This window comes from Penicillium cataractarum, assembly GCF_028827025.1.
Source record: "Penicillium cataractarum strain IBT 29864 chromosome Unknown utg000008l, whole genome shotgun sequence".
Classification (NCBI taxonomy): domain Eukaryota; kingdom Fungi; phylum Ascomycota; class Eurotiomycetes; order Eurotiales; family Aspergillaceae; genus Penicillium; species Penicillium cataractarum.
The window spans coordinates 3,880,051-3,904,717 of record NW_026622744.1 but is presented as its reverse complement, the minus strand read 5'-3'; the positions used below and the strand labels follow the sequence as shown (position 1 = coordinate 3,904,717).

At 49.3% G+C, this 24,667-nt stretch overlaps 8 protein-coding genes across 8 annotated transcripts; 4 read left to right on the top strand and 4 right to left on the bottom strand.

The window, feature by feature from the left end:
* Positions 1-42: 42 nt before the first annotated feature.
* On the top strand, positions 43-1,498 carry N7496_010490 (E1 ubiquitin-activating protein AOS1; the record flags this gene model as incomplete). Its single annotated transcript, XM_056703403.1, has 4 exons — positions 43-79; positions 159-216; positions 272-464; positions 527-1,498. 4 exons carry the CDS (start codon positions 43-45, stop codon positions 1,496-1,498), a joined length of 1,260 nt encoding a protein of 419 aa, XP_056552403.1.
* A 2,106-nt stretch (positions 1,499-3,604) lies between these two features.
* Positions 3,605-5,247, bottom strand: N7496_010489 (Ytp1 family protein; the record flags this gene model as incomplete). The annotated part of the gene is made up of 4 exons (XM_056703402.1): positions 3,605-3,879; positions 3,931-4,903; positions 4,968-5,045; positions 5,131-5,247. The coding sequence occupies 4 exons, from the start codon at positions 5,245-5,247 to the stop codon at positions 3,605-3,607; spliced, it is 1,443 nt and encodes a 480-aa protein (XP_056552402.1).
* A 436-nt stretch (positions 5,248-5,683) lies between these two features.
* Positions 5,684-6,096, top strand: N7496_010488 (SWI5/SAE3 family protein; the record flags this gene model as incomplete). The annotated part of the gene is made up of 3 exons (XM_056703401.1): positions 5,684-5,713; positions 5,768-5,853; positions 5,937-6,096. The coding sequence occupies 3 exons, from the start codon at positions 5,684-5,686 to the stop codon at positions 6,094-6,096; spliced, it is 276 nt and encodes a 91-aa protein (XP_056552401.1).
* A 770-nt stretch (positions 6,097-6,866) lies between these two features.
* mdr1 (ABC multidrug transporter Mdr1) lies at positions 6,867-10,974 on the bottom strand (the record flags this gene model as incomplete). Its single annotated transcript, XM_056703400.1, has 2 exons — positions 6,867-10,541; positions 10,615-10,974. The coding sequence occupies 2 exons, from the start codon at positions 10,972-10,974 to the stop codon at positions 6,867-6,869; spliced, it is 4,035 nt and encodes a 1,344-aa protein (XP_056552400.1).
* A 2,879-nt stretch (positions 10,975-13,853) lies between these two features.
* On the top strand, positions 13,854-14,361 carry N7496_010486 (60S ribosomal eL39 domain-containing protein; the record flags this gene model as incomplete). The annotated part of the gene is made up of 2 exons (XM_056703399.1): positions 13,854-14,083; positions 14,248-14,361. The coding sequence occupies 2 exons, from the start codon at positions 13,854-13,856 to the stop codon at positions 14,294-14,296; spliced, it is 279 nt and encodes a 92-aa protein (XP_056552399.1). The 3' UTR covers positions 14,297-14,361.
* A 1,334-nt stretch (positions 14,362-15,695) lies between these two features.
* Positions 15,696-17,399, bottom strand: N7496_010485 (uncharacterized protein; the record flags this gene model as incomplete). Its single annotated transcript, XM_056703398.1, has 2 exons — positions 15,696-17,263; positions 17,315-17,399. The coding sequence occupies 2 exons, from the start codon at positions 17,397-17,399 to the stop codon at positions 15,696-15,698; spliced, it is 1,653 nt and encodes a 550-aa protein (XP_056552398.1).
* A 1,428-nt stretch (positions 17,400-18,827) lies between these two features.
* Positions 18,828-19,554, bottom strand: skpA (SCF ubiquitin ligase subunit skpA; the record flags this gene model as incomplete). Its single annotated transcript, XM_056703397.1, has 4 exons — positions 18,828-19,001; positions 19,092-19,259; positions 19,338-19,423; positions 19,503-19,554. 4 exons carry the CDS (start codon positions 19,552-19,554, stop codon positions 18,828-18,830), a joined length of 480 nt encoding a protein of 159 aa, XP_056552397.1.
* A 1,094-nt stretch (positions 19,555-20,648) lies between these two features.
* On the top strand, positions 20,649-22,613 carry smp3 (glycosylphosphatidylinositol-alpha 1,2 mannosyltransferase smp3; the record flags this gene model as incomplete). Its single annotated transcript, XM_056703396.1, has 4 exons — positions 20,649-20,757; positions 20,994-21,376; positions 21,461-21,588; positions 21,656-22,613. 4 exons carry the CDS (start codon positions 20,649-20,651, stop codon positions 22,611-22,613), a joined length of 1,578 nt encoding a protein of 525 aa, XP_056552396.1.
* Between the last annotated feature and the right edge of the window lie 2,054 nt (positions 22,614-24,667).

Below are 24,667 nucleotides of genomic sequence, written 5' to 3'. Positions count from 1 at the left end.
AGCTTGAGCTTCTTTCTTTCTATTCCCGTCAACAACCTCAAAATGGCGGAAGCAGAGAACGGTCAGGCCATCAGCGCAGGTAAGACTGACTAGGGCAGACTTTTTGATGAGTGCGAAATAGCGTCAAGATCTCAGATACTAATCGAGTTCTACTCTAGATGAGATTGCGCTCTATGACCGACAGATCCGGTTATGGGGAGTGCAAGCGCAGGAGAAGTGAGTCTCTCAAGCACGGCCAATCTGTCTAGAAAACATCTAATACAATCTCTAGAATTCGATCTGCGAACATCCTCCTTATCACCGTCAAGGCCCTCGCCAACGAAGTTGCCAAGAACCTGGTCCTAGCGGGCATCGGCTCGCTCACTATCATCGACCATGAACCCGTTACAGAGACCGATTTGGATGCACATTTCTTCCTAGAAGAAGCGCATAGAAATGAGGATATTATCAAGCAGGGAAAGAACGTAAATTGCCCTCTCCACAAGTATATCCATGACGGTTCCAATCTAATGAAATCCAACCCTAGCGCGCCGAAGTTGCCGGTCCTCAAATTCACCGAATGAACCCTCGTGTCAAACTCCACATAGATACCTCCGACGTGCGCAGCAAGGATCCCGCATTCTTTGCCCAATTCGACGTCACAATCGCAACCGAGCTAGACTTCGCTACGAATACCACCATCAACGCGGCATGCCGTATCGCCAACAGACCCTTTTACGCAGCCGGCCTGCACGGGTTCTACGGCTATGTCTTTGCCGATCTGATCTCACACGACTTTGTGATCGAGCGGGAGAAGTCGAACGGGCCCACGCAGCACCAGGAGACGCTCACGAGGAGCATCGTGAGTGTGACGACCAAGAAAGAGAGTGAGAAGGGTGAGAAGGGGAACAAGGGAAAGGTAATCGAGCTGGTTACCAAGCGCGAGATTTATTCTCCCCTGCAGTTGGCCAACACCTCCCCATTGCCGGAGGAATATACCAGACTTCCCCGGCGCCGGAAACAAGTCACGCCTCTGCTGAGCTGCCTTCGTGCGCTTTGGGAATTCGAGAAGATTTCCAACGGCAGACGGCCCAGCTTCGCGCATCAGGATTTGGAGGTGTTCACAAAGCTTGCGCGGGAGAGCCACCAAGAGTTAAAGCTGGATTTGGCCACGCTGGATTCCTCGTTCCTGCGCCAGTTCCTGCAGAACCTCGGCTGTGAACTTAGCCCAGTAGCAGCCTTCCTCGGTGGTGCCTTGGCTCAAGACGTGATCAACGTGTTATCTGCCCGTGAGCATCCACTACAGAACATGCTGCTGTTCGATGGCGAGAAGTCCATCGGCCCTATCTACCCATTGCACCCATTCTTCCCGCCAGAGCTGGACGTCGGTTCTCTAGCTGCAGTCCCACCGGTAGCTAACCCGATTGTATTGGACCCCACCACGACGACCAATCTTGCGAGTCATCCAGCTCCCAACTCTGCTGTCAATCTTACGATCAACCACACAGCCAATCCTTGATCTCACATCAGATATGTTCTCTTTTGGATACACGGGACAAGAGAGCTTTTTTCTGGTTTGGCGTACTATGGAATGATACACTGGGATTCAATGGGTTTGACGATTTTCTTTGGAACTTTGATTCCTCGGATAGATGATTGCATGTCTTTCAATGTACGATATCTTGCGGAATGCACTAGTTTATTACTGTTACAGATCTTCGGTGTCGGCTGTTCTCCTGAATTCCAACAAAATAGGATAATTCTCGACGCAAAAGAGACGGTTTGGGAATATTATCTCTCCCGAGTCAGTCTCAATCGTGATCTGGCTGTTGACAGTGAGTTGGAGAGCCTCTTGGTAAATATCAGTCCTTACATTCACTCATGAGGATCAGCAGGCTGGCTCTATACCATCCCTTGTTCCTTGTATATGACCTATCTCTGTGATGCATTGAATACGGGTAGGCTAATCAAAGCTACTTCGGGAGATAAATCCTAGGTTCACTAGCGACGTTGGTCCGCCAGTATTTACTCAACCACATACACGTATTCCGGTTCAAGATCTTGTGGATCCTCCATACTGCAATAAGTCTTTCTCGTGCAGTAAGATGAAGGAATCGGCCATATAAAGGAGGATATGTAACCCAAAGAAGAGAATACTAGAATATCTTATATTCATAACCTAGTTAACAGGATCATTGACTAGTCTATTATCTACTATCTAAAGCTGTACCTTTCTAAAATGACAACATTCTTCATACAAGTCAGTTCATTAAGATCAAGATCGAGGAGAGAATTGCTGATCTTGTGTAACAATGCTCAAGTAACTCCACGGCGAGTCTATATAGTCATTCCCTGCACTTATGTTCTGTCTCTGCATATCATGCAGATGTGGATTCAGCATATAGAAACCAATCACAGGAATTCAGTGAAATATTCCGATAGTTCAACAGAACTTTATTAACACCGAGAGCTCATCCGACTAGCATTCAAAACATACATTCAGGCGTAATCAATATGCTGCTGACGAACTCGAATAACCCCCCGCTACACGCCTCTTGAGTAATCGAGCAACCCACTTCCCACGCAAGTATTCCTCCTTAAGAAGCATTTCTACATCTACCTCCGCATATTCCACCGCCTATCTCACCACTCTACTAGACTTCGATGTGCTAACTACCAAAACGCATTTCACACCCATAGCTCCACATCCATCACGGCCTCTGTATGCACCTCGAAAAGCCCAATCATAACGAAATAAGTCACTCTACGTCACGCACGGCAGATTCATTACCACATACAGCCCTCAACACCCGGGAAAGGTATACGATTGGTATAATGCTATCCAAAGAGAGGGGGAAAGGGGTTTTATTATCGAATCGTCATAGATGGGTTAGGGGTATAAGTATCCGATTCCCATACTCATAACCTTAGTCTACCTCTAGCTCTATCTCTACCAACCTACTAATTATACTCCCACTCTCCCTAACCCAAACAACATCTAAGCTATACGCTTTCCGTCCTTCAAAAATGCGAGCATCAGCCGGAGACAGAATCACAGTTCGATCGAAAGTAGTAGGTCAGTAAATCTTGGGGAAGGCCCTTAGACCAATGCTAACTTTAGAAAGGCCAACCCGATAAAATCGGCGAAATCATCGAAGTTAAGGGTCCGGATGGGAACCCGCCGTATCTTGTGAGTCAAATTGTGCATAATCGGGATTTAGTGTTAGGATTGGTAGTATATGGTACTAACGTGTCGTCAAATCAAGGTGCGGTTCGATGATGGACATGAGAGTTTGATCTTCCCTGGGCCGGATGATATAATTGGATGAGTCAGTCATTCGAGATGAACTGGGATGCTACTCTTGTATCAGACTTGCTCTAATAAGTCAATACATCGATCGATGAACTGCCCTCCAGTTCCATATACAAGAAACCAACCCTAAGATAAAGGATTGAGAATATAAACAAGAAACAATATGTTCAATTCCATTAGCAACATATACTAGTGCAAACAGCACCCAAGAGTCCAACCGACCAACGCCTAGAAAATCATGCATATGATATGGCCCGTAACCCAGAATAACAAGTCACAGGATTACCCAACAGTAATGATAAGGAGACAAGTTCAAGACCGAGAAGCCTCTTTAGCACCCATCTCCTCGTCAGTCGTCTTTTTAGGTCGCATCGAGGAACCAGCTTCGTCCTCGTCATCACTCATCAGGCCCTCCAATTCAAAAGCCTCGGCGTCAGAAATGCGCTGGGCATCTGCGGTCCTCGTGCGGCCGTTCATGTAGTTGCCATTAGCGTTGGCGTACTTGTGAGCCTCTTCTTCTTCTTCCTCCTCGGGGGCACCCTCGGGCCAGGCGTGGACGGCGTAGATGTGAAGGAGGATGTTGACAACTAGAGCGGATTAGTAAGGATCAAATGGCGGGTGTTAGGAAAGGGACATACAGAGGAAGAGGATAAAGGCGATGCTATACAAGATCAAGATGTACGAGACGTGCATGATACCCGCCTGGCTGAGCAACTCCATCTGCTCCTCCGTGGCACCCATGAACAAGAAGCCAGAGGCATAGAGCAAGAAAGGCGTGAGGTACTGGAAGCTGTTCGGGTCGGCACCGCTAATGCTGACATTAGGCTTGTCACGCAGGACGAACGAGATCTCGATGATACGAGTCAGAGCTGCAGCCATCAGAGTGTATCCAAAGATACTATGGACCATAGTACTGATCATCAAAGTCTGGGTGTGCGCCGACATCGCATATCCAGTCAGACCGATAACGATAGCAGGAATCAAGTTCCTCTTGGGCCGGCCATTACGGCTACGGCTCAACCACATGCCCAGTAGACCGGCACACCACCAGACGATACCCATAGTGGTATGCTGGAGATCATTGTGGACCCAGGGACCGCCCCAGCGGTGTTCAGTAAAGGTATTGACGCAGCCCCACGCAGCGATAATCAACGAGTCGAAGAATTCTTGGCTCCGGCCCGTGCGGCGAAGCCAGTACTGACCCACCAGCAACAGAATAGTCAAGCAAATACCATAAGCAATGAAAGCACTGCCCATGATAAAATGCGCCAGACACTGTCCCATATGATCACCCTGGCAGAAGCCCAGGGCCGCAATACCACCAAACAGCATCTGCGTCCAGCTCACAATCGGCATGATCTTGCCGACGATACCGTGTGCGAGAACGAAGATCCATCGGATCCGACCCTGGCCTGCCTTTTCCAGATGTAACTTCAGGTAGAATCCAAGCACGACCTGCACGACCAGGAGCAGCATGAGCCAGTTTGCGAACGAGGCGTGGGCGTTTTTGCCGAATTGGCGACCTTTGTGAGCGTGACCGAGGAAGTAAGCCAGCACGGCGATGATGGTGCCGACGATTTGAACGGGGACGTGCCAGCGCGAACGGACAATCTAGAAGAAGCAGTAGATGTTAGAAAATATTCGCAGCGTATCAAACTCAAGAGCAACAACATACACCAAGAACCATTCCCAACGGGAAAATAATACCAAAGGCAGTACCCATAAGAATCATATGCGTCCATAACGTGGAATCCTATAATCAATAACCACATCAGCAAACCCATTCATCAAAAGTCGTTATCCGTCGCAACCGGGTAACCCGAGTATAAGCCACGTACAATGGGTTCCAACGAGATAGCCTCGCCCTCCGGAACAGCCTCATGGCCACCATGGGCAAGCGCCAGACCAGCAAGCAGCAGCAGGCCCCAAAGGGACCCTTGTCGCGAGAGGGTCATGATGGCGGGGGGTTTGTTGGTGATAAGGTGGGCGAGGGAACGAAGAAGGGGAAGGGTTTTGAAGGGGCGAGCGTCTCGAAAAGGGAACCTCCACCAGTCAGGCAACGTCGATCTTTTGCCAATCCGGCGCATCCGATTACGCCGGTAACGACAACTTGAACAACTGTGCTTCTCTTCCCAGGGTCAGCGACAGGATATCCTGATATCAGAGTGATTATCTGATTGAAGGCGTCTGCTTGTCTTTGACTTTCTTTTCTCGCGATCACATTTCATTCAAATCCGGTTCCTGGCCGACTCGAGGACTCGATTATTCAGCGGCAGTGGTGATTGGCGGGTTACAGTTATACAACAGCCATCCCGGACGAGACCCACTCAACACGCGCGAACTACAAAAGAAACAAGCTCGTTAGAGAAACAAATTGAGTTCTACATCAGAATGGCAGACCACTCAACAGAGCAGCGTCTAGTAAGTGTCCAACCTGAGTATCACAGTCACACCAACTAATCAAACCCTACCCAGGCCACGCTCCGCGCCTCAATAACCACTCTCCAAACCCAACAAGCCCAGCTAGAAGCTGAGATATCAGAAATCAAGACCCAACTCAAGTACGTTCACAACAACACCAACCTCCCCTACACACCCCTTTAATCCCTATGTCCTGTGTTGTATGTCAAGCTAACCATCCCAGAAACGACCCCTCGGAAACAGTGAAACGGCACATCCGTCTCTTACACGAGTACAATGAGATCAAAGATATCGCCCAGGGGTTGATGGGTCTTATTGCCGAAGCACGGGGTGTGCGACACGTTGATGTGCAGCGGGAGTATGGTGTTAAGGAGCAGGATTGATATTATTTTGCGATGCATGAACTTAGGAACTGTGGGTTGGATGATGGAAGGCTGGAAGACGACTTACCTATCTGGCGATGGAGATGATCCGCGCGTTATGAATTATGATGAGCATGTAGTGAAAAAAGCGATATGAGTTATGGTTCCTCGCATATCTATCATCACTTGAGTGATATTCACGATTGATCCAAGTCAATCCGCAGAGAATAATGAAGGTACCTCTACCAACTCACACCATTCTACCATAGACCACCACATTACAATCATCAACACCAACTACTTCCCTCAAACAAAAAATCAATCTAATAAACAGATCCCATTTTTATTTTATTTCACTTTAATAGCTCAAAAGCAAGTATCCAACCCAAACTCCACCAGTAAATTCTATCAGCCAGATAACGGCAAAGCAGAACCATGGAGGACCAGAAACAGGAAGGAGGAAATATGAAATATGAAGATGAGAAGGGTGATTATTTCAATTCATACAGTGACAGGAGATGGATATGGATATGGAGTATCAGAGATGAGAATGAGGACGAGAATGGAGGGAATAAGAAATAGGATCAAGGTAGGAGATGATCAGTAGAGGTAAGATGATTAGACAAGGGTATTGAAGATGATAAACCACGAGGGGGAAAAAAGTGGTCTTTTGAGAAAAAGAGACGGGGTATGGCATGGCAAATATGCATCGCGCATAGCACAAAAAATGCAAAAATAAAATCACAAGAAAAATAAAAAGTCGGTCAAACCAAGTCTTGCAAAGCCCGCAATTAATGCGTCTTACCAAGACTCTGCAAATTAACCAACTCATAATAACGACCCTTATTCCTCAACAGCTCCGTATGCGTACCACTCTCCACAATCTTACCCTGATCAAAGACATAAATAATATCCGCTTTCTGGATAGTACTCAATCGATGAGCAACGGCAATCGTAGTCCGGCCCTTCGCCGCCGCATCAAGCGCAGCCTGAACGACCTTCTCAGACTCCGAGTCCAAGGCAGAGGTAGCCTCGTCGAGAAGCAGGATCTTCGGGTTTCGCAGAAGCGCGCGGGCAATGGCGACACGCTGCTTTTGGCCACCGGATAACATGCCGCCCTTGGAGCCGACGACGGTGTTGAAGCCTTCGGGGAGGGACATGATGAAGTCGTAGATGTTGGCGTCCTTGCAGGCTTTGACGAGTTCGGCTTCGGGGATATCGTCCTGGTCGATGCCAAGCAGGATGTTATCCTTAATGGTACCTTGGTAGAGGGTGGGTTCCTGGCTGACGAGGGCGAGGTGGCTGCGGTACGAGTTGACGTTCAAATCGGCGATGTTGTGGCCGTCGACGAAGACACCGCCGGAGAGGGCGTCGTAGAAGCGCTCCAAAAGGGCGATGGTAGTACTCTTACCGCATCCACTAGGTCCGACGAGCGCGATGTACTGACCGGGCTTGACGCTGAGGTTCAGGCCGCGGAGGACGGGTTGCTCGGGACGGGTAGGGTAGCGGAAGTGGACGTCGCGGAACTCGATTTCTCCATCGATGTGGTCAACAGTGGTACCCTCCTCGGACCAGGTGTCGATAGTCGGGCGACGGTCGAACAGCTTGCGGAACTCGTACGCAGCGTTCTTAGCCTTGCCCATGTCGGGAGAGAACGAGAAGACGGTACCGGCAGACTGGGCGCCGAACAGGATTTCACTGAAGCAGACGAAGAAGCGGAAGGTATCGTATTCGCCGTGACCAAGCAGGGTACCACCGTACCAGAAGCCAAGAGCAACACAGAAGAAGACCAGAGCCTGGGAGGCGGCGTAAAGAGTGGACGACTTGATGACGGAGATCAAGCTGACGCGAGCCTGTGACTCGAGCTGATCGTGGTAGACATCCCAGACATCGGTCTCGCGGGTGAGAGAGGCAACAGTGCGGATGGCAGAGGTAGCCTCGCAGGCATAGCTGGCAGAGCCCTCGTAGGCGAGCTTGGAGCGGGCCTGGAAAGCAGCGAGCATGTAGAAACGGTAGAAACCACAGCCGAGAAGAACGGGAACGACACTGATGCAGACAAGAGCCAGCTTCCAGCCGAAAGAGAGGGAGATGACGATGGCGGCAATCAGGGTGGTGGAGGTCATCAGAATTGTACCCAGGGTCTGTCCACTGATACCGGAAAGATGCTTGGTCTCAGTGGAAAGGAACGAGGTCAAAGCACCGGTGCTGTTCTCCTCGCGATCGAAGAAGTTGATATCCTGACGGAGCATAACACGGAAAGCCTTGCTGCGAGCCTTGCGGATGAGACGCTCAGAGCAGAACGCAAAGGCAATACCATGAGTCGAGAAAGTGATAAACTGGACAATACCGACGACCAGGAACATCAATGACCAGAAGTTGGCATCGGATCGGAGCTTGGCGTACTCAGACTTGGGCAGAGACAGAGCGCTGATAGCCTTGGCGTAGAGGAAAGCCTGGGTGGGCTGACCACCACCAGCGAGACAAGAGAAGATCAAACCGAGAACCAGGTACTTCCACTCCTCCCTGTTGAATGAGGCGATAAACTTGATCAGAGTCCAGAGCGAGTACTTGGCCTTCGGGTCGGGGCCCTTCTTTGAGAGGATCACGCTGGAGACAGACTTGCGGGTCTCTGCACGGCGGACATCCTCGGGGAACAGCACCCCAGCCTCTTCATCCTTGCGAGCGCTCGAGGCACTGGCCACGGACTTGACACGGGCAATGCTCTGCTTGTCCAAAGCCTCATCCGAGTCGTCCTCCACATCCTCATCAGCAAGAGCATCAGCCTCCTTCTCCTCGTTGATGCGCTGGGCCTCGACGAGCTTGGAGTAAGGGCCCGCAGTCTCAATCAGGGCGTCGTGAGTACCCTGCTCAACAATCTGGCCGTTGACAAAGACGACGATGTTGTGAGCAGTCTTGATAGTGGAAAGGCGATGAGCGATGACGATGGTGGTACGGCCCTCGGCGGCACGGTCCAGAGCAGCCTGCACCACACCCTCAGACTTGGTATCCAGGGCAGAGGTAGCCTCATCCAGCAGGAGAATCTTGGGGTCCGAAACGACGGCACGGGCAATAGCAATGCGCTGCTTCTGACCACCAGACAGCAGGAAACCACGCTGGCCGACGTTGGTCTCGTATTTCTCAGGCAGGGACATGATGAATTCGTGGGCATTGGCCATCTTGGCAGCGTTCTCGATAAGTTCACGGATGCGTTCCTCGGGCTCGTTCTCAAGGCGGGTGCCGATCAGACCGTGACGGATGTTCTTGTAGATGGTAGTACCGAAAAGAACGGGCTCCTGCTGGACAAGGGAGATCTGCTGACGCAGCCAGCGCAGGTTCAAAGTCTGAATATCGTGGCCGTCCAAGTAAACGGTACCACCGACGGGCAAGTAGAAACGCTCAACCAGACCGACAACGGTAGACTTGCCAGAACCCGAAGGTCCAACCAGGGCGGTAGTCTTGCCAGCAGGCATCGATAGGGAAACGTCCTGCATGACGGTGACTTCGGGGCGGGAGGGGTAGATGTGCTTGACATTGCGGAACTCGATTTCACCCTCGGCGTGATCGGGGATGATACCCTCGTCCGAAGTAGGATCAACGGGCGAGACACGGTCAATGGTGCTGAAGATCTTGGCAGCAGCAGCCACGGCATTGGTGAATGCCTGAGCGTTGGGAGCGACGTTACCCAAACTGAACGAACCGATAAGAATGGCCATGAGAATAGTCAAGACCTGGCCGACATTGACCTTGCCCTCGACCAAGTATCGCGAGCCCATCCAGAAGCCCAGACCGTAGTTCAGGAACATGACACCGAACATACCACCAACCATGACACCCAGGGCCATCTGCAGGCGCGTACCCCACCGTTCGGCAGTGCGCAAGTGCACCTCGTACTGCTTGGCCAGCTTGTCCTGGGTACCAAAGGCAGTGGCATTGCGAATGGAACTGATGACTTCTTCCGCAACGGTACCACCGGCACCGTAACTCTCCAGAGACAGTTTGCTGTACTTAACGATGAACCGGGATCCACCACCCATAATGAGAAGCAGCGCGACAATGGTCGAGGTACAGATACCAGCCAGAGGGGCATACTTGACGTAGGCAACGATGAAAGCAGTGACAAAGGTTGCGGCGGCGGTCAAAGTCAGACCGACCTTTTCAGAGACACCATCCTGGATCAGGTTGGTGTCAGCGGTGATACGGGTAGTGACTTCACCGGCGCCCAGCTTATCAAAGTAGGCAATGTTCTGGCGGAGGATAGCTTCGAGGTACTGCTCGCGAATCTTCTGGGTGACGTGCTCGCCAGTGTAGATGAAACCGACAGTGCTAATGTAAACGGTGACAAACTCGCCGATACCGAGGTAAACGAAATACAGGACATTCTTCGTTAGTTCGTGGTAAAAATCGTGGTAGGTCATTGTCCCCAATTGGATGCCCTGGAAGGCAGTAGTCAAGGAACCGAAGAGAATCTGTAACACAAAACGTTAATTCTAGATCTGAATTGATTTCTCTATACGACATCAATTTCAGGGCAAAACTCACCGTGAAGAGCGGCATAGCAGCACCCGCAGCAATAGCGCAGAGACCGCTAACCACCAAAATCAAGATATCCATCCTAGAGGCATAGCGATACAGGCCAAAGAATGAGATCTTGACCACCGGAGCATCGAGCTGCTTCTTCAGGATATCCTTCTCATGCTGAGGCAAATGCGCAAAGATCGCATCGTCATCCAAGGACAGCGCGGTTTTGCTTCCATTCTCCTTGGCGGTTCCGGACAACGTCGAACCAGAGTCGTAGTTCTTCTCCGCAACCTTTTCTTGCGAGGATGAGATCTGTTCACCAGCCATCACCTGGTCGGGGACTTTTTCCACCGCAGTGGCCCCCTCTTCCGGTTGCTGCATAGCGGGGGGAAGTATCGCGCGTGGTGACGCAAGTTCGTGGTTGCGGTTGTCGCAAGATTGAGAACAGTCGTCGCTTGGGTCCCACTTTTAGTTCCTAATTCGGGGGGGATGAACCAAGCCTCAGCTTTCAGGAATGTAGGCCCCGAACGGGGTGACGATTTGAGTTGTGGGTGGAAATACGATCGCAACGAGACTGAGAATGGAATGCGCGCAGGATCGATAGAAAGATGAAAGGAGCTTGGCTCAGTATTGTCGCGCGAGCGGGGGAGTATGGAAATGAGAGATATGCGTAGGTCGTAGGAAAAGGGAAGAGAAAAGAGAAAGTTGAAGAAATGGCAGGATTAACAGGGTGGTGATGAATTAATAGGAAAGAGTTGAGGACGAGCTATCGAAAGCTGTCGAGGAAAGAGAGTGAGGCGATAATCTATGAAGGTGATTGTCGAAGATCAAGAAAAAAGAAACGGATGAAACGAGCGGGCGAATAAGAATGTATTTAATAAGGCGACAGCACCAGGCAGATGATTCTTATTGTTCTAGCAATGACCACAGCGTAGTCCGTACTCAGTCTAGTTGGGCTCGCTAACTAAAATCAGGAAACGTCTAGATTTTCTAACACATAAATCAGCCAAAAATCGGGTTTCAAGAATGGAGACCGAGTTGGCAAAAGTGGGCCGGAGTCTGGAGTCTCCGGCAAAACCTTGTGCACGAGGCCCTGCAAGCGATACGGAAGATTATGTACAGTAGTGCTCATAATATTCTGGCATTCTAACTGGTCGGCTGATTTGCTTATACTTCCTTCCGAAGGTGGGGGAAATCAGAATATACTGTACTTACATGTCTACTCCTGAGTTTCTGAATAGCTTCTTCTACAGTATGGAGTACTGTGCGAGATACAAGATGCTTTCTGATCCTACATTTCATTCTAACCCACAATTCCCGTCATCCATACACATCTAAGCATAATTCTACCATCTTATCGTAGCCTCGTCAGCACAATCCCGAGCCGCCACTACTGCAGCATCCTCCGGTCGGAGTATGTAAATACATCCTGCAGAGTCTAAACCAGGGTATCACAAAGAATACAAGGTGGCCTAATTTGTCGGACCCTCCCCGATCAATTCCTTCGGGAAATAGAACATCCCGATCATGGACTTTCGGCCTGAAGCAATCTCCATATCTTCTCTATAGTCATCCATGAGCACTACGGGCATGATAGAACCCGAATATCTCTATTAATATCACCTCTCATCCCTCATTCTTCCATAAACCCAAAACCACTCGTAATGACAGGCCCATGACGCAGCGAATGCATTGCATGCATCCAAATGCGACACTACCAGCAACCCCGGAACATGCGTGAGCCGAATACGAAGCTTCCATAAGTGGACCTGGGGCCCTGACTCATTTTGACGCGGCCGGATCCATCAGCGAGGATGCCTAGGAGTAATTACTGCGACTCAGGAGTTACTAGTTACAGTAATTATACTGTCGTTTTGATAAAATCTAATTTTCGATCCTCCGACTCCATCTCCGTTTCTCCAAAACCCGACCCCGAGCTTTTCTGCCTTGCGGTTCTTGCGTATACTCGACTCCGCTACAGGGACTATTCCACGACTATTCCAACGCCAACCCCATAGAAAATATCCCGATCGCTGCCTGACTCGATCTTCAATCTTCAAGCGAGTAATCCACCGACATCACCGTGTACACGTTGAGGCGATCCGCCAGTCAGGGGAGGACGATCGGGCGACGTCCACTCCTGGTCCGTCCATTTCGTCCGGTCGGGAGTCGGCGAAATTTTATACCCGGATACCGATCGTCTACTAAACGAACCGACGAACCAGGGTTGACTCCTTGACTCCTTTCTTTGGTGTCTGATAATCTCATTCTCCTTTTTTATGGGCCGCACTCTATACCGGTTTGGGAAAGCGCTGCGATATACAGAAATTGTGAAAACTTAAGAATTACATACTCTATACGGTGTAGTGTGGGCGGTTCCTACATCTCCCGTTGATACGAAGGAATCCCTGTGATTTTATGAGACCAGATAACTCGTCTGCAATCCATCTGTTATGCTTATGCAGCATACCCAGCAGAATTAACATGGTCGCCTGGGTTCCATGATGCATGTCAGAGCGTATCTCTAGGCCACCATAGATCCACTGTGGGAATACTAGCAACGTTCAATTTCGCAAGCTCGAGGTGGCGGTCTCCAAATTGGGCAAGAGGAGGATTGGAATCTAGTCACCTTGTGGAAGCCTCAGGCAGAGGTATGTTTTAGTTTCCAGGAGTTGCGTGTCTATCATCTCCGCAAGGCTCAACAGTAATGCAATTATGTATGGCTCATCACTCCCGATACGTATTCTATGTACGTGCTTACAGTAAGAGCCGCCATCCTCGACGTCAACAATGATCATGATCTGTCCGTTGTGAACCTTATTCTTGCTCACAGATTCAGAAGCACGGATCGCTTTCTGGCCACATGGTCATGACGAGGTGACTCGTGCGATATCCAGGCAGCAGATGACTTCGTTTGCCACAAATACGGTCAATCAATAACTTTCTACTCGACAAGCATGGATGTCGTTGTATGGATTGCTATGAAGGACCAGGGTTTACTTGCCAGTGGCAAGCTGCCATCCATAACAAAGCAATCAATGATTAGTTTCTGTACTGTAGTTGTGGCCTTGGTGCCTTAATATCTTTTATGCCTGAGGCATCAACAAATCTCCCAAAACCATGCCTCAGGCCCCACTGCCAACACATCACCTGACCGAACCGAAGCGAAGCCAAGCCCTGCCGCACACAAATCATCCGCCTCCCGAACGACGACATCTTCTCCCATCAAACCAGCTCGCCGTCGCGACCAAGCCTTCAAGATGCCGGTCAGTATTCACCACTATGACCCTCGAACCTATCCCAGTGCTATCTCTCGGCCCTCTCGCCCATATTCTCGTCGTCCAGAATTTTTGAACCGGCAACTAACCCTTCATTTTTCCAACATACAGAGCCACAAGACTTTCCGCACCAAGCAAAAGCTTGCCAAAGCTCAGCGTCAGAACCGCCCCATCCCTCAGTGGATTCGTCTGCGCACCGGCAACACCATCAGGTAAATTGCGCCCTCTGCAATCAAAAACACACATGATACCCCGAGCCATCCCGCAAAAAAAAGAATCGACAAGATACCCGCACAAATTCGCACCCAAGCCCGATCGAAATTTCGCACCACACACTTGAAACAACCAAAATAACTGACAACCCACCCTCAAACAGATACAACGCTAAGCGGCGACACTGGCGCAAGACCCGTCTGGGCATCTAAACTCGTCCCGGACAGCACCCACCCGGTCCTCCTACACGATCCCAATCCCGGACCAACGATGTTGTGTGTTTCGATATCCTAACGACGCAATACCACCCACCCCCACCAACCACCTTATCCGACAATCTTGAACGCGCTAGTTTAATACCAGAAACTACGTTCAAGCCCGCAACTCTCCGTCCAACTCGGATTCAATCCCTCGACCGACACGAGCGTGATTTGTCTACAATACGTTCGTGTCGCACTCGATATCGTTTTCTTTTTCCCGACCCCCTGTTTTCCGAATGGGAATAACGACCTACCCCGAGTCTTGTCCAATTTTTTTTCGACGACGGTTGCGTGAAATGCTTTTGATGAATTTTTAAAACTCTTATGTGTGATGGGTGGTTACTAGGTGGGGCTGAGGGGGAATTTTCTTCTTCGCGGCTCGGTGGTTGAGATGGTGGGGAGGTTTTTTATTTCCTACCTACAAAAATCTGATGGAATTGAATTGACGTCCCTTTTGTCTTGCAATGGTGTTCTTGCTCTGGTCGTGTCTGTGGCGTAGGTGGGGTTCGCTCTCGTAGGATGGAGCTGATATCACGAATGATTTGGGGTGTGGGATGCATTCCAGCGCTTACCTTGATCGATGCCTGTACACGGGGTCAATGGTCAGGCTTGGATACTCGAGTGGACCCATCGCACTAGAGATGTAGAACTGGTTTGGATGTAGGTCTGGGAAAGTGATCATCAAGGCTGGCTAGCATATAATCCATGCCACTCAACGAGTCCTCCGAGCTCGATATCGAGGGCAATGCACATTATCTGCCTGTTATGACTTCTTGACTTCTCCATTCTAGGCTACTAATTGTCTGTGATGTCTCAATTCCCACGAGATCTGATGTCGACCTTGTATGAGTATTCTATCTTCCTTCGTCGATATTCCCCGGCTATCGGGCTACGTGCACAGTCAATTATCATGCAGATTCCCGCAAATGGCTCTGGTCTTAAACAGTGTAGACGATAATCTTGACACCTCGAGCTGCGATGGGATACCAAATCTCTGCCAATTTATCTCTATAAAATGACACAGGTCTGAGCAATGAGATATGAAAATCGACGTTTGACCAGGTGTACCTGCTTGGAGTGGTCTGGAACCTAACTCGTGCTCTTAATTCCATCTGATATGTCGTGACTCCGCACACCATCTCTATTTTCCGTTCTGGAAGCTTGAATAATCAAATCGGAAGGTCCACGTTGGAGCATTTCCAAGTCACAGACACCTATCCTGCAAAGACAAGGCTTAAACACCAAATCAATATCCAACCTATATCTCCTCCTCGCGAAAAGTCTGGCCTCCTTTAGGAAAATCGACAACTCATCCTCAGTATTACCCTTTTTATCATCAGCATGTATCCTCTCAAGCGAATGTTTCAGAATTCCTTACACCCAGCATAACCAATAATCCACTTAGTTCGACCAGCCGTGTAATCCGTTCACGGACCAAGTCCAATGCTTCGACCCAGTGAAAGAAGTTCTCCGTTAGAAATGAAAGGACATTGTTTATCTCGGCTGTGGGGTCCTCGCTCTGCCCCAAATGGTACACCCAGTGGTTACAGGCATATCGTACTTCCAGTGGTATGTTCTGTCGTGAAGCTTGGGGGTGGTGACATTTGGGTTTCACTGTACTATCGCTGCCCAAACCGCAGAGGCTTTTCCTGAGTTTCTTGCGCATGATATCTATACACTGGAGGAATATTCGCCGATGTCGATGTGGGGTATCCACGCGGAATTTCGTTTTGGAGCGTATCAGAAAATCTCGGAAGGATAGATGCATGATTCTCACTGGCAGGTCTTGATCATCTAGCACATGGAGAACAGACGAGAAGGACTCTAGCCGGTTGCTGATGACATCCGCTGGAATATCAAGTAGCTCAGCGAGAGTTTTGACAGGAAGAGGTTCAACTAGGAGGACGATAGTTCCAATGATATCCTGGAATTCATGCAAAAGCCTCTCCGAGTCCTCCTCATCTTGACCAGCGAGAAGTCGCTCCAAGATGGGCAGGTATGTATTTTCCATTTTCATGGCGTACTTTTCTTGATTATTGAGGACTTCGGCAAGACGTACCGTTGGCTGCCACTTATTATCACCGATGAATCGGCATAGTGTGGCCGCAGAAATGAACAACGGGACTGACATAGTGACGAGCGTTTGAAGATCTTCCTCCCGAGGCCAAGACAGAGGTAGGCGTCGCGAGGCCCTGATCTTTGTGAATTGGTCCTTCAGAAATAATGCAATATCCTGTCCAGTTGAGTCCTTGGAGATCATTTCATGCAGGACAAAATCCTGAAAACTTCGATCTGATATTTCTGAAAAGGCCTGGCGAATAGGTAACTCGGGCCTACTCGTGACGAAAATTCGTATGTTCAGATTGCTTGCATCTCGCAACAAAGGCAGACAGCGCAATATAGTCTGAACATCCTGCTCATTCCCACACTCGTCCAGGGCATCAATCACAACAACTGCAGTGGAAAGTTCCGGCCTCTGCGGCGCCAAACCTCGAAGTGGTTGGTATAGCAGTTTATCAAACTGCTCACTCAAAGACTTGGACGTAATACCAGGATTTACCTTCATCGCTGATCGGATCCGATCTCCCAACTCCGGATACCTAAGCATCAATTGCTTGGTAAGAGAGGGAAAGAACTTGATCGCATTCCCCCGATCAGCTTCACCCCATTTAAAGAAGAAACTTGCACCAAGCAAGTTACTGTTCTTGAATATCGCAGCCACGGTGCGGGAAATAGTTGATTTTCCAGTCCCAGCCATCCCATTCAACCAGAAGATGCATTTGCCGTGTGGAGAACGAGCCCAGGTTGTAACTTCATCGAGTAGAGCGGTCCTCGTGCCTGGAAGACATTCATCTTCGTACTGGTCTTTGTAGGAACCATATTCAGCCTCAGGTACACCGGAGAGCTCGCTCAACGGATCTGTTTCGCATTCAGTGCATATTCATTCGACAGGACGGGTGCATCAGCTACCTAGAGCTTCGACCAGGATAGACCCATGGTTAACTCCAACCTGGAAACCTGAGTTTGAGCCACCAAATGATACTCGAGGCTCCATGACCGTGGTCACACAGAGCCTTCAAGGCAAGAGCCCGAAATGCCATAGTATCGTAAACGCGGGGCATCAGTTGGTGAAAGTGTTGGCCTAGCCGCACTATCAGGTGACTTCTTGACTTCTTGCATTGTACCCCTACGTATACCCCTATCCAAAGGTTGTCTCGTTGAGGGAAAATTTTTAATTCTATATATTGCCCAGGGCAGTCTGGATGTTTCGGTGTTGTAAGGAGAGATTTCCACTTGGATAGGGTTTATATGGACATGGTGTGGTGTGGAGTATATATAGTATATATCTTGACGGGCTGAGCCTGCTTGCGCGACGGACTTTTCACCACTCATCCATCAGATTCCTAACCGATTTGGGAATCTTGTAGATCAATTGATAATTAATTATTGAGACCATTTATCAGCTCGAGTACTTCTTACAACTTTTGTTTATTTCGAAAGGCACTGGTCTACCGGGGATTATTTGTGATTATGTCAGCATCATGAAATTCGTCAACAAGACCTAACTCGCAAAAAGCGGCGGAAACCGTTTCCGGCTTTGCAGCCTTAGGCTTCCATATCATGCGCCTCTACTTTACCTATTTCGGCCAGTTTCCAGAACGAGCAATCGCTCATACAAATAATAAGCAATTATATCCTCACACACTCTAGGTGTAGTTTTGCATTTAGACTTGGGAGTTATTGTAAGCCCAATAGTTAGTAATCTGACATAATTCTGCTTCGCTGAATAAATCGACCTCAGCAGGTTCTCAAAAATATCCGCATTTCACTGTATATAACGTGTCGGGTTTGACTAAGTACAGGTACCCAGTGCAGCGAGACGCGTCTACACAGTCGAAGCGGACTATTCCAATCATACCGATGTTGAAGCAGTAGAGAGTGGTCTACTTATACTCTTATTCTGAGCATACTCTAGTTCATCCTGTCTGTCTTAAGCCAAGTCAAGATTCAACTCTAGCAAGTAGAAATCCGAAGCATTTTTGTGAACAATCTCGAGGAAAGAGAAAGGAATTCATTCAGCCTAACCCAGTCCCAAAATTCAAGTACACGCGGTACAAGAAACAAGCAAACTAAGAACGCCATCTCGGAGCAATGTGTAAGGAACAAAGAAAACAAACGGGGGGAGCAACCCGAATGACCAAGGTCCTCTATCTAGCCCAGGACCTGGTTAAGGTATTTCAATGCCCCGGGGGATTCCCCGTTGTGTAACCGGTCAAACTAGACGTGGTCCGATGGGGCGGGGTGTGTGTATCATCGATGATTTTCCGGCAAAGAGAAATATCAGGGCGTTGCAAGGGTGTAGGAGACGTAAAAGCAAGTCGTAAATACGAAGGGGGAACTATTTTAGCGACTGTAGAGGGGGCTTGATTAGCAAAAGACTCGAACAAAGCAATGCGACGCTCAATGAAACACTGGGTGTAACTTACTCCTCGGCCCACTCGTTCTCACGGCGGATCTGGTCTTCCTCCTCGGGGGTGAAGTCATTCTGGATGTTGAACGTCTTGCGGATCTCCTCGGGGGACTTGCCCTTGATCATGTTGGCGACGGTCTTGCAGCCAACATCAAGGAGAGCCTTGATGTCGAGGTAGTTGGCAGCCTATGAATCGCATTAGTCAGAACTCGGAATGGAAAACTAAAAATGATCCACGGAGCATGTCCCGCTGAGGAACGTATGCTGTCAACTTACCAGGATGATCTCGAACAGCATCTCCTGGTCAACCTGCATGAACTTCTGGTCCCACTCATCAATGTCGGTGGTCTTGCGGCGGTTATCATCGTCATCGGTGGCGCTCTGGGGGTCGTTCTTGTGGTGCTCACACCACTCGATGACCTTCTTGAGAACGGCCTCATTGACCTACAGTGTGATGGTCAGCGTTAAGTCTTCCACAAATGCACTATCCGGTAAAATGGACGCGGCAGAGGAAATACTGACGTTGGGGATGGGGATGGCCTCGCCAGAGTCACCAAGATCCTCCAGCATGTTCTTGATCAGAACGGAGCGCTCGGCGACGACACGGTCTGTTTTTCCTGGTCAGTGACTGCGGGGTTAGGCGTGGCGCGGGGCGAAGAGTGCCCTCGCGCTCTTGACTTGACTTACCGACAGAGACATCAACGCCGTCGCTGCTGGTAAGGGTGATTTGGGAGGACATTTTGAGTGACGGGTATATGTGGGTAGGAGAGAAATCGGAAAGGCGCAACCTAAGAGGGAGTGAAGAGTGGTTAGATTGAGGCATGGTTGGTGGCGAGAACCGGGGAGACGCGCGAGATCGAGTAGTCGAAGGAAAATAAAAGCAGGGCAATATGAAGGAGATACTCACCTATTTCGAGAGAACACGGAGTTGAGGGGCAGAAGTGGGAGAGAAGAGAATGGGAGATGGGAAGATGAGGCGGGGAGGCTTAAGAGGAGGTGAGGTTCGGCGGTTTAGTCAGTCCGGCGGCTCTGCAGCCCCCACAGTCTTGCTTTGGCGACGGGTGCCTGGATTAAGTGAACGATGAGTAAATGTTCGATTTAGGATTAGCTGTTCAAGTGTGAAGGGTGAAGACGGTAAAGTTCTACGGTCTTCGATATGATTCTTAGAGGTTGTTTGTAGTGAAATCTAAATAGGCAGTATGAAGCATCCTTTGTATGGGCCCTTTGATTATGCCTAATCGAGGAATCTAGGGGTCCTAGTATACTACTACCTTTAGCTGGGGGCTAGAAGTAATCATCATCTTTGTCCTGGTCATAGAAATATAGTTTTAGGTTTAATTCGGCCATAGAGAACACCTCCGAATCCTAAAGAACAGAGCCTATACCTAATAGAGTCGATAGCCAGTGGTTTACATCTTTCAACTAGTGCATTTCTGAACTATCACACCCAAATCCGATAGATCGCCTAACATATTAGGACAGGAGGTACACAGTACAGCCAAGTCTTAGTGGTCTAGCTCGAGTCATAATTTTAAACCAAACTATCTCCCACTAGACTTATAATAAAGGGAGTAAAACCATAACCACTTTCAGCTGGACCTATGGGAGTTAGTGAACAACTAGCCTTGTCCGTCTCCCAATATTCTGCCGCCAGATCGCGCCAGTGATATCATCGTCAACTTCAACGCGTCTTTTCTTACATTTTCCCTTTCTTTTGAAAAATCCCCCCCTCCAAGAGCCTAATTCTTTCCCTTCCACTTTCCTATCCTTTTCTAGACTTCATCCTTTTTGTTCTCCCGCTGCTCCTTCTGCAGCATGTCCCGCCCCTGAATCATGTGGAGACGAACCTATCTACTCTTACTACTCATCCGTGTTTACTTTGCGCTCTCGCCAAGCTATCTACATCCCGATGAGAACTTCCAGGGTCCAGAGGTCTATGCCGGTATGTTGACAGTCCAAAGATGGGATTTCCCTTATTCTCTAGCACCATTCATCCCTTGCGACACTCGAGGAATTCCATCGCACCGCTGAAAATTATTTGCGACCGGCTGTCGCGGATCTTGCGATGCGCCCGGTCCCGCCATCTCCCTACTCCCAACAAAACATGCCACAACTTCGTCCAGCTTGATGGTCATTATACTATTTCTATCAAATAACTAATCAGATTATCTCTGCTAGGCCGCATCTTTGGCTACCCTTCCAAACTCCCTTGGGAATTCACCGTCGACCACCCCATCCGCAGCGTCTTCCCACTATGGCCCACCTACGAGGTTCCCATGAGCCTGTTGCACTGGTTCTACACGGAATACGGCACTGGCAACCCACCACCACAACTAGTATACTATGCCTTACGAGGAGGAATGTTCATGCTGAGCTTTGTGCTGGAGGACTGGGCGATCTATGAACTGGTGCCATCCCCGCGCCACCGCCGTGCGACGGTTGTCCTGGTGGCCTCGTCGTACGTCACCTGGACATATCAGACGCACACCTTTTCCAACTCTCTGGAAACACTACTGGTAGCCTGGGGCTTGGTTTTGATTCGGCGCATACTCGAGAACAAGGTTCGTGCCGTTTGGCGCCTGTGGGGAAGATCACTACTAGTGGTGTGTATTCGTGGTGGGCACTTAACTAACTGGTGTCGGCAGCAACGCTCGTCCTTCTTCTCCTACGCTGTTCTCTCGTTCATCGCAGTGGCCGGTGTCTTTAATCGAATTACCTTCCCTGCTTTCCTTCTCATCCCAGGTCTACAATTGTTGCCATACTTTCAGCGCAAGTAAGTGTCTTCGATCTACTCCCCGCCCACCCCCAAACTATACAAATCATACTAACCCACAAACAAGACCAAGCTCTCTAGTAGCAATCATCGGCTTCGGCGCTCTCTTCTCCTCAATAGCAATCTACGCAGACACCCTCTTCTACCGACCCTCATCGACCTTCCTCTCCGCCATCCGCAACCCAATCATCACCCCATTAAACAACCTTCTCTACAACAGTGACACCACCAACCTAGCCACCCACGGCCTCCACCCACACCACCAACACTTCACGGCAAACCTCCTCCAACTCCTCGGCCCAGTCTACATCGTCATGATCGTCTCCCTCTTCCGCACCCTACAAATACCCACCTGGCTCCGCAATGCGCGCGCCATCTCCGCCCTCTCCGCAACTCTCCTCCTCTCCATCTTCCCCCACCAAGAACCACGCTTCCTAATCCCCTGTGTGCCCCTACTCCTCAGCTGTATCCGCGTGCACCGCTCCCGCATCTTCCTGGCTGCATGGATCATCTTCAACGCTATAATGGGCTTCCTAATGGGCGTCTACCATCAAGGCGGCATCGTCCCCGCCCAACTCGCCATGCGCAACATAGTCGCAACCAACACCGTCGCACAAGGCATAAAAACAAACCCAGACGCATCAGTCTTCTGGTGGAAAACCTACTCCCCACCACAATGGCTCCTCGGCGCAGATAACAGCTCCACGTCCGCGATCACCACCTTCGACCTAATGGGTATCCCAGGCGTAGACCTGATCCAGCGACTAGACCAATCCGTTCCACGCTGCGGCACCGTATCACCAGTCTACCTCGTCGCGCCGACATCAGCGACCTTCCTGGACGAGTACGCCGCGACGGGGATGCCACGAACACCAGATCTCCAACTGTACCGTCTCTGGACGTACCGCAAGCATCTGAATCTGGATGATCTGGACTTTGGCGATGACGGGATCGTCCCGACGCTGACGCGGGTGATTGGGCGGCGTGGGTTGGGTGTTTGGTCTGTGCGGCGGGCTTGCAAATAAGGGGCGTTTTCCTTTGAGATACACCATATATCCTTCTGTTCTTACAGCTTTTTTCTCTTTGTTACTTACATTGGGTGGTTGGTCGGGTCATGGTCATGGTCATGGTTGGGGATTGGGGTTGGGGTTGGACTGGTTGGGTTGGGTCGGGGATTGTGAGATATGACTATCGTATAATAAAATTAGCAGACACTGGGATTCTCTTGTCAAGTACTTGAGATTCGTTCGTTGGGTGTGATGCACTTTCTCTATGACCTTCTCTGTCACTATTATACCCCGAGATATACTACACTGTTATTGACGCTGCGCGACTCGGATAAGCTGTCCTTTTCTACAAATACATTCCGAAATTGTATGACTCTGCCAATTTTAACCCAATAGTTAATCAATAACACGCCTTCCAATCAATATAAAATAGTAGAGTACATACCTACTGTATGTACTGTACTGTACTGTACGACTGATCAAGTGGGGGAGTGGGGCATCCAATGATCCACTCCAAGCCTGTCGCAACGAGGACGCGTGATATTGATTGGCATCGACACCGAGTACATACTCCCCGTATATCCCGGTTTATCTAGGAGTCTTTAAGTAGGTACTATTCTACGGAAGGCAGAGAATAGGGTTTGTTATGCTATAACAAGGTTACAACTATGACAGCATCCACCTGCTATATCTAATGAAGGTCGTAACCTTCTCCAAGTTCTAACTGACAATTCTCTCGGCCATAGTTAGGGAGCAGTTCATGTACCTCGTTGTGGGTAGGTATAATGGGGATATCCCGACAAGAGGTAACCCTACAACAAACACAAGAACAACAGATCCTTCAAACTAGATCCCGTTTGATGCTCCTTCATATATACCCTCTCACTGCCAGTATCTCGTTCCTTCAAGCTTCTCTTCTCCATTATACCTTCATATTTCTATATCATACCTCCATGGCAGCTCACTGTCCTCCTTTATACAAGGCTCACTAAGACTAGTTTGCCTCATTAACCACGTTCTCCGTACTTATATACACACTGTTCCCACCCCTCCAGCATACCCAAGAAGCAGAGTCAACTCACGACTTCAAAAGCAATCGAAAAGAAGGATAACTATCTTCCCTCGTGGTCATGGGGGATAGGAACCACGCAGATCCACCTTACTCTTCACCGTCTTCACAAAAAAGGCGGGGTGATTCGGGAGTCTCTGGATCGGCATGCGAGGACTTCTGGGACACCGAATAATTCAAACCGTGGAGTTGTGGGCATAGCTTCCTCCATGTACAGCATCCTGTCCGTCTATGGATCGAAGTCGTAATCCATATCGCAGTCTGGCCTTGCGAGCTCCGTTGACCAAAATCAGTTGATGAACTCGTACTCGGTATCTCTCTTTTTGTCACTGGTTCGTCGAGGAAAAGCCTAGTCTTGAAAGACTGAGTGTTATTCGTGTTTCTTTTTTTTTTTTCAAACATGGAGTCTGGTAAGTATCTACTTTAACCCCCATTCAGCTGTGGTATTCTTGTTTAACAATGACTAATTCCTTCGTAGAACGGTCATATCCAGAAGACCTCTGAATCTGCTTCCTGATACAGAATTCGGTGGACAGATCCATCACAGATACTAGGAGAGCCATCTATCTACACCGTGCTCGTGGCAAAATGCCATGACGAGAATAACTTCTGGATGAACATTCCCCGACAGCACGTTTACCGGTGCTCGCCAAGGTCCAGCGTTGGGAAGCACGTGAAAAGGGTGCATGAACCGTTGTTGTCCGCCGAGAATCAAGCTTGATACTAAGACTGGACCTCATGATCATGAAAACTGCCACTTTGCTTCAGAAACCTGACAATCTCGTGGAGGGTTCAAGCTGGCCATCACCATCTCACGGAGAGGGAGCTAGATACTGATTTCTTTGTTTCTGGATAACCGACGTGTGGAGTGGCAATGGTTTAGTTTAAGCCCTTGACATAATTTATACAAGGCAGGTCGTATCTAATACCTATTGCTCAATATTCTATGAAGATAGTACGCGTCTAGCCAGCATGAAGAGAAAAAAATATTATCTATACCATA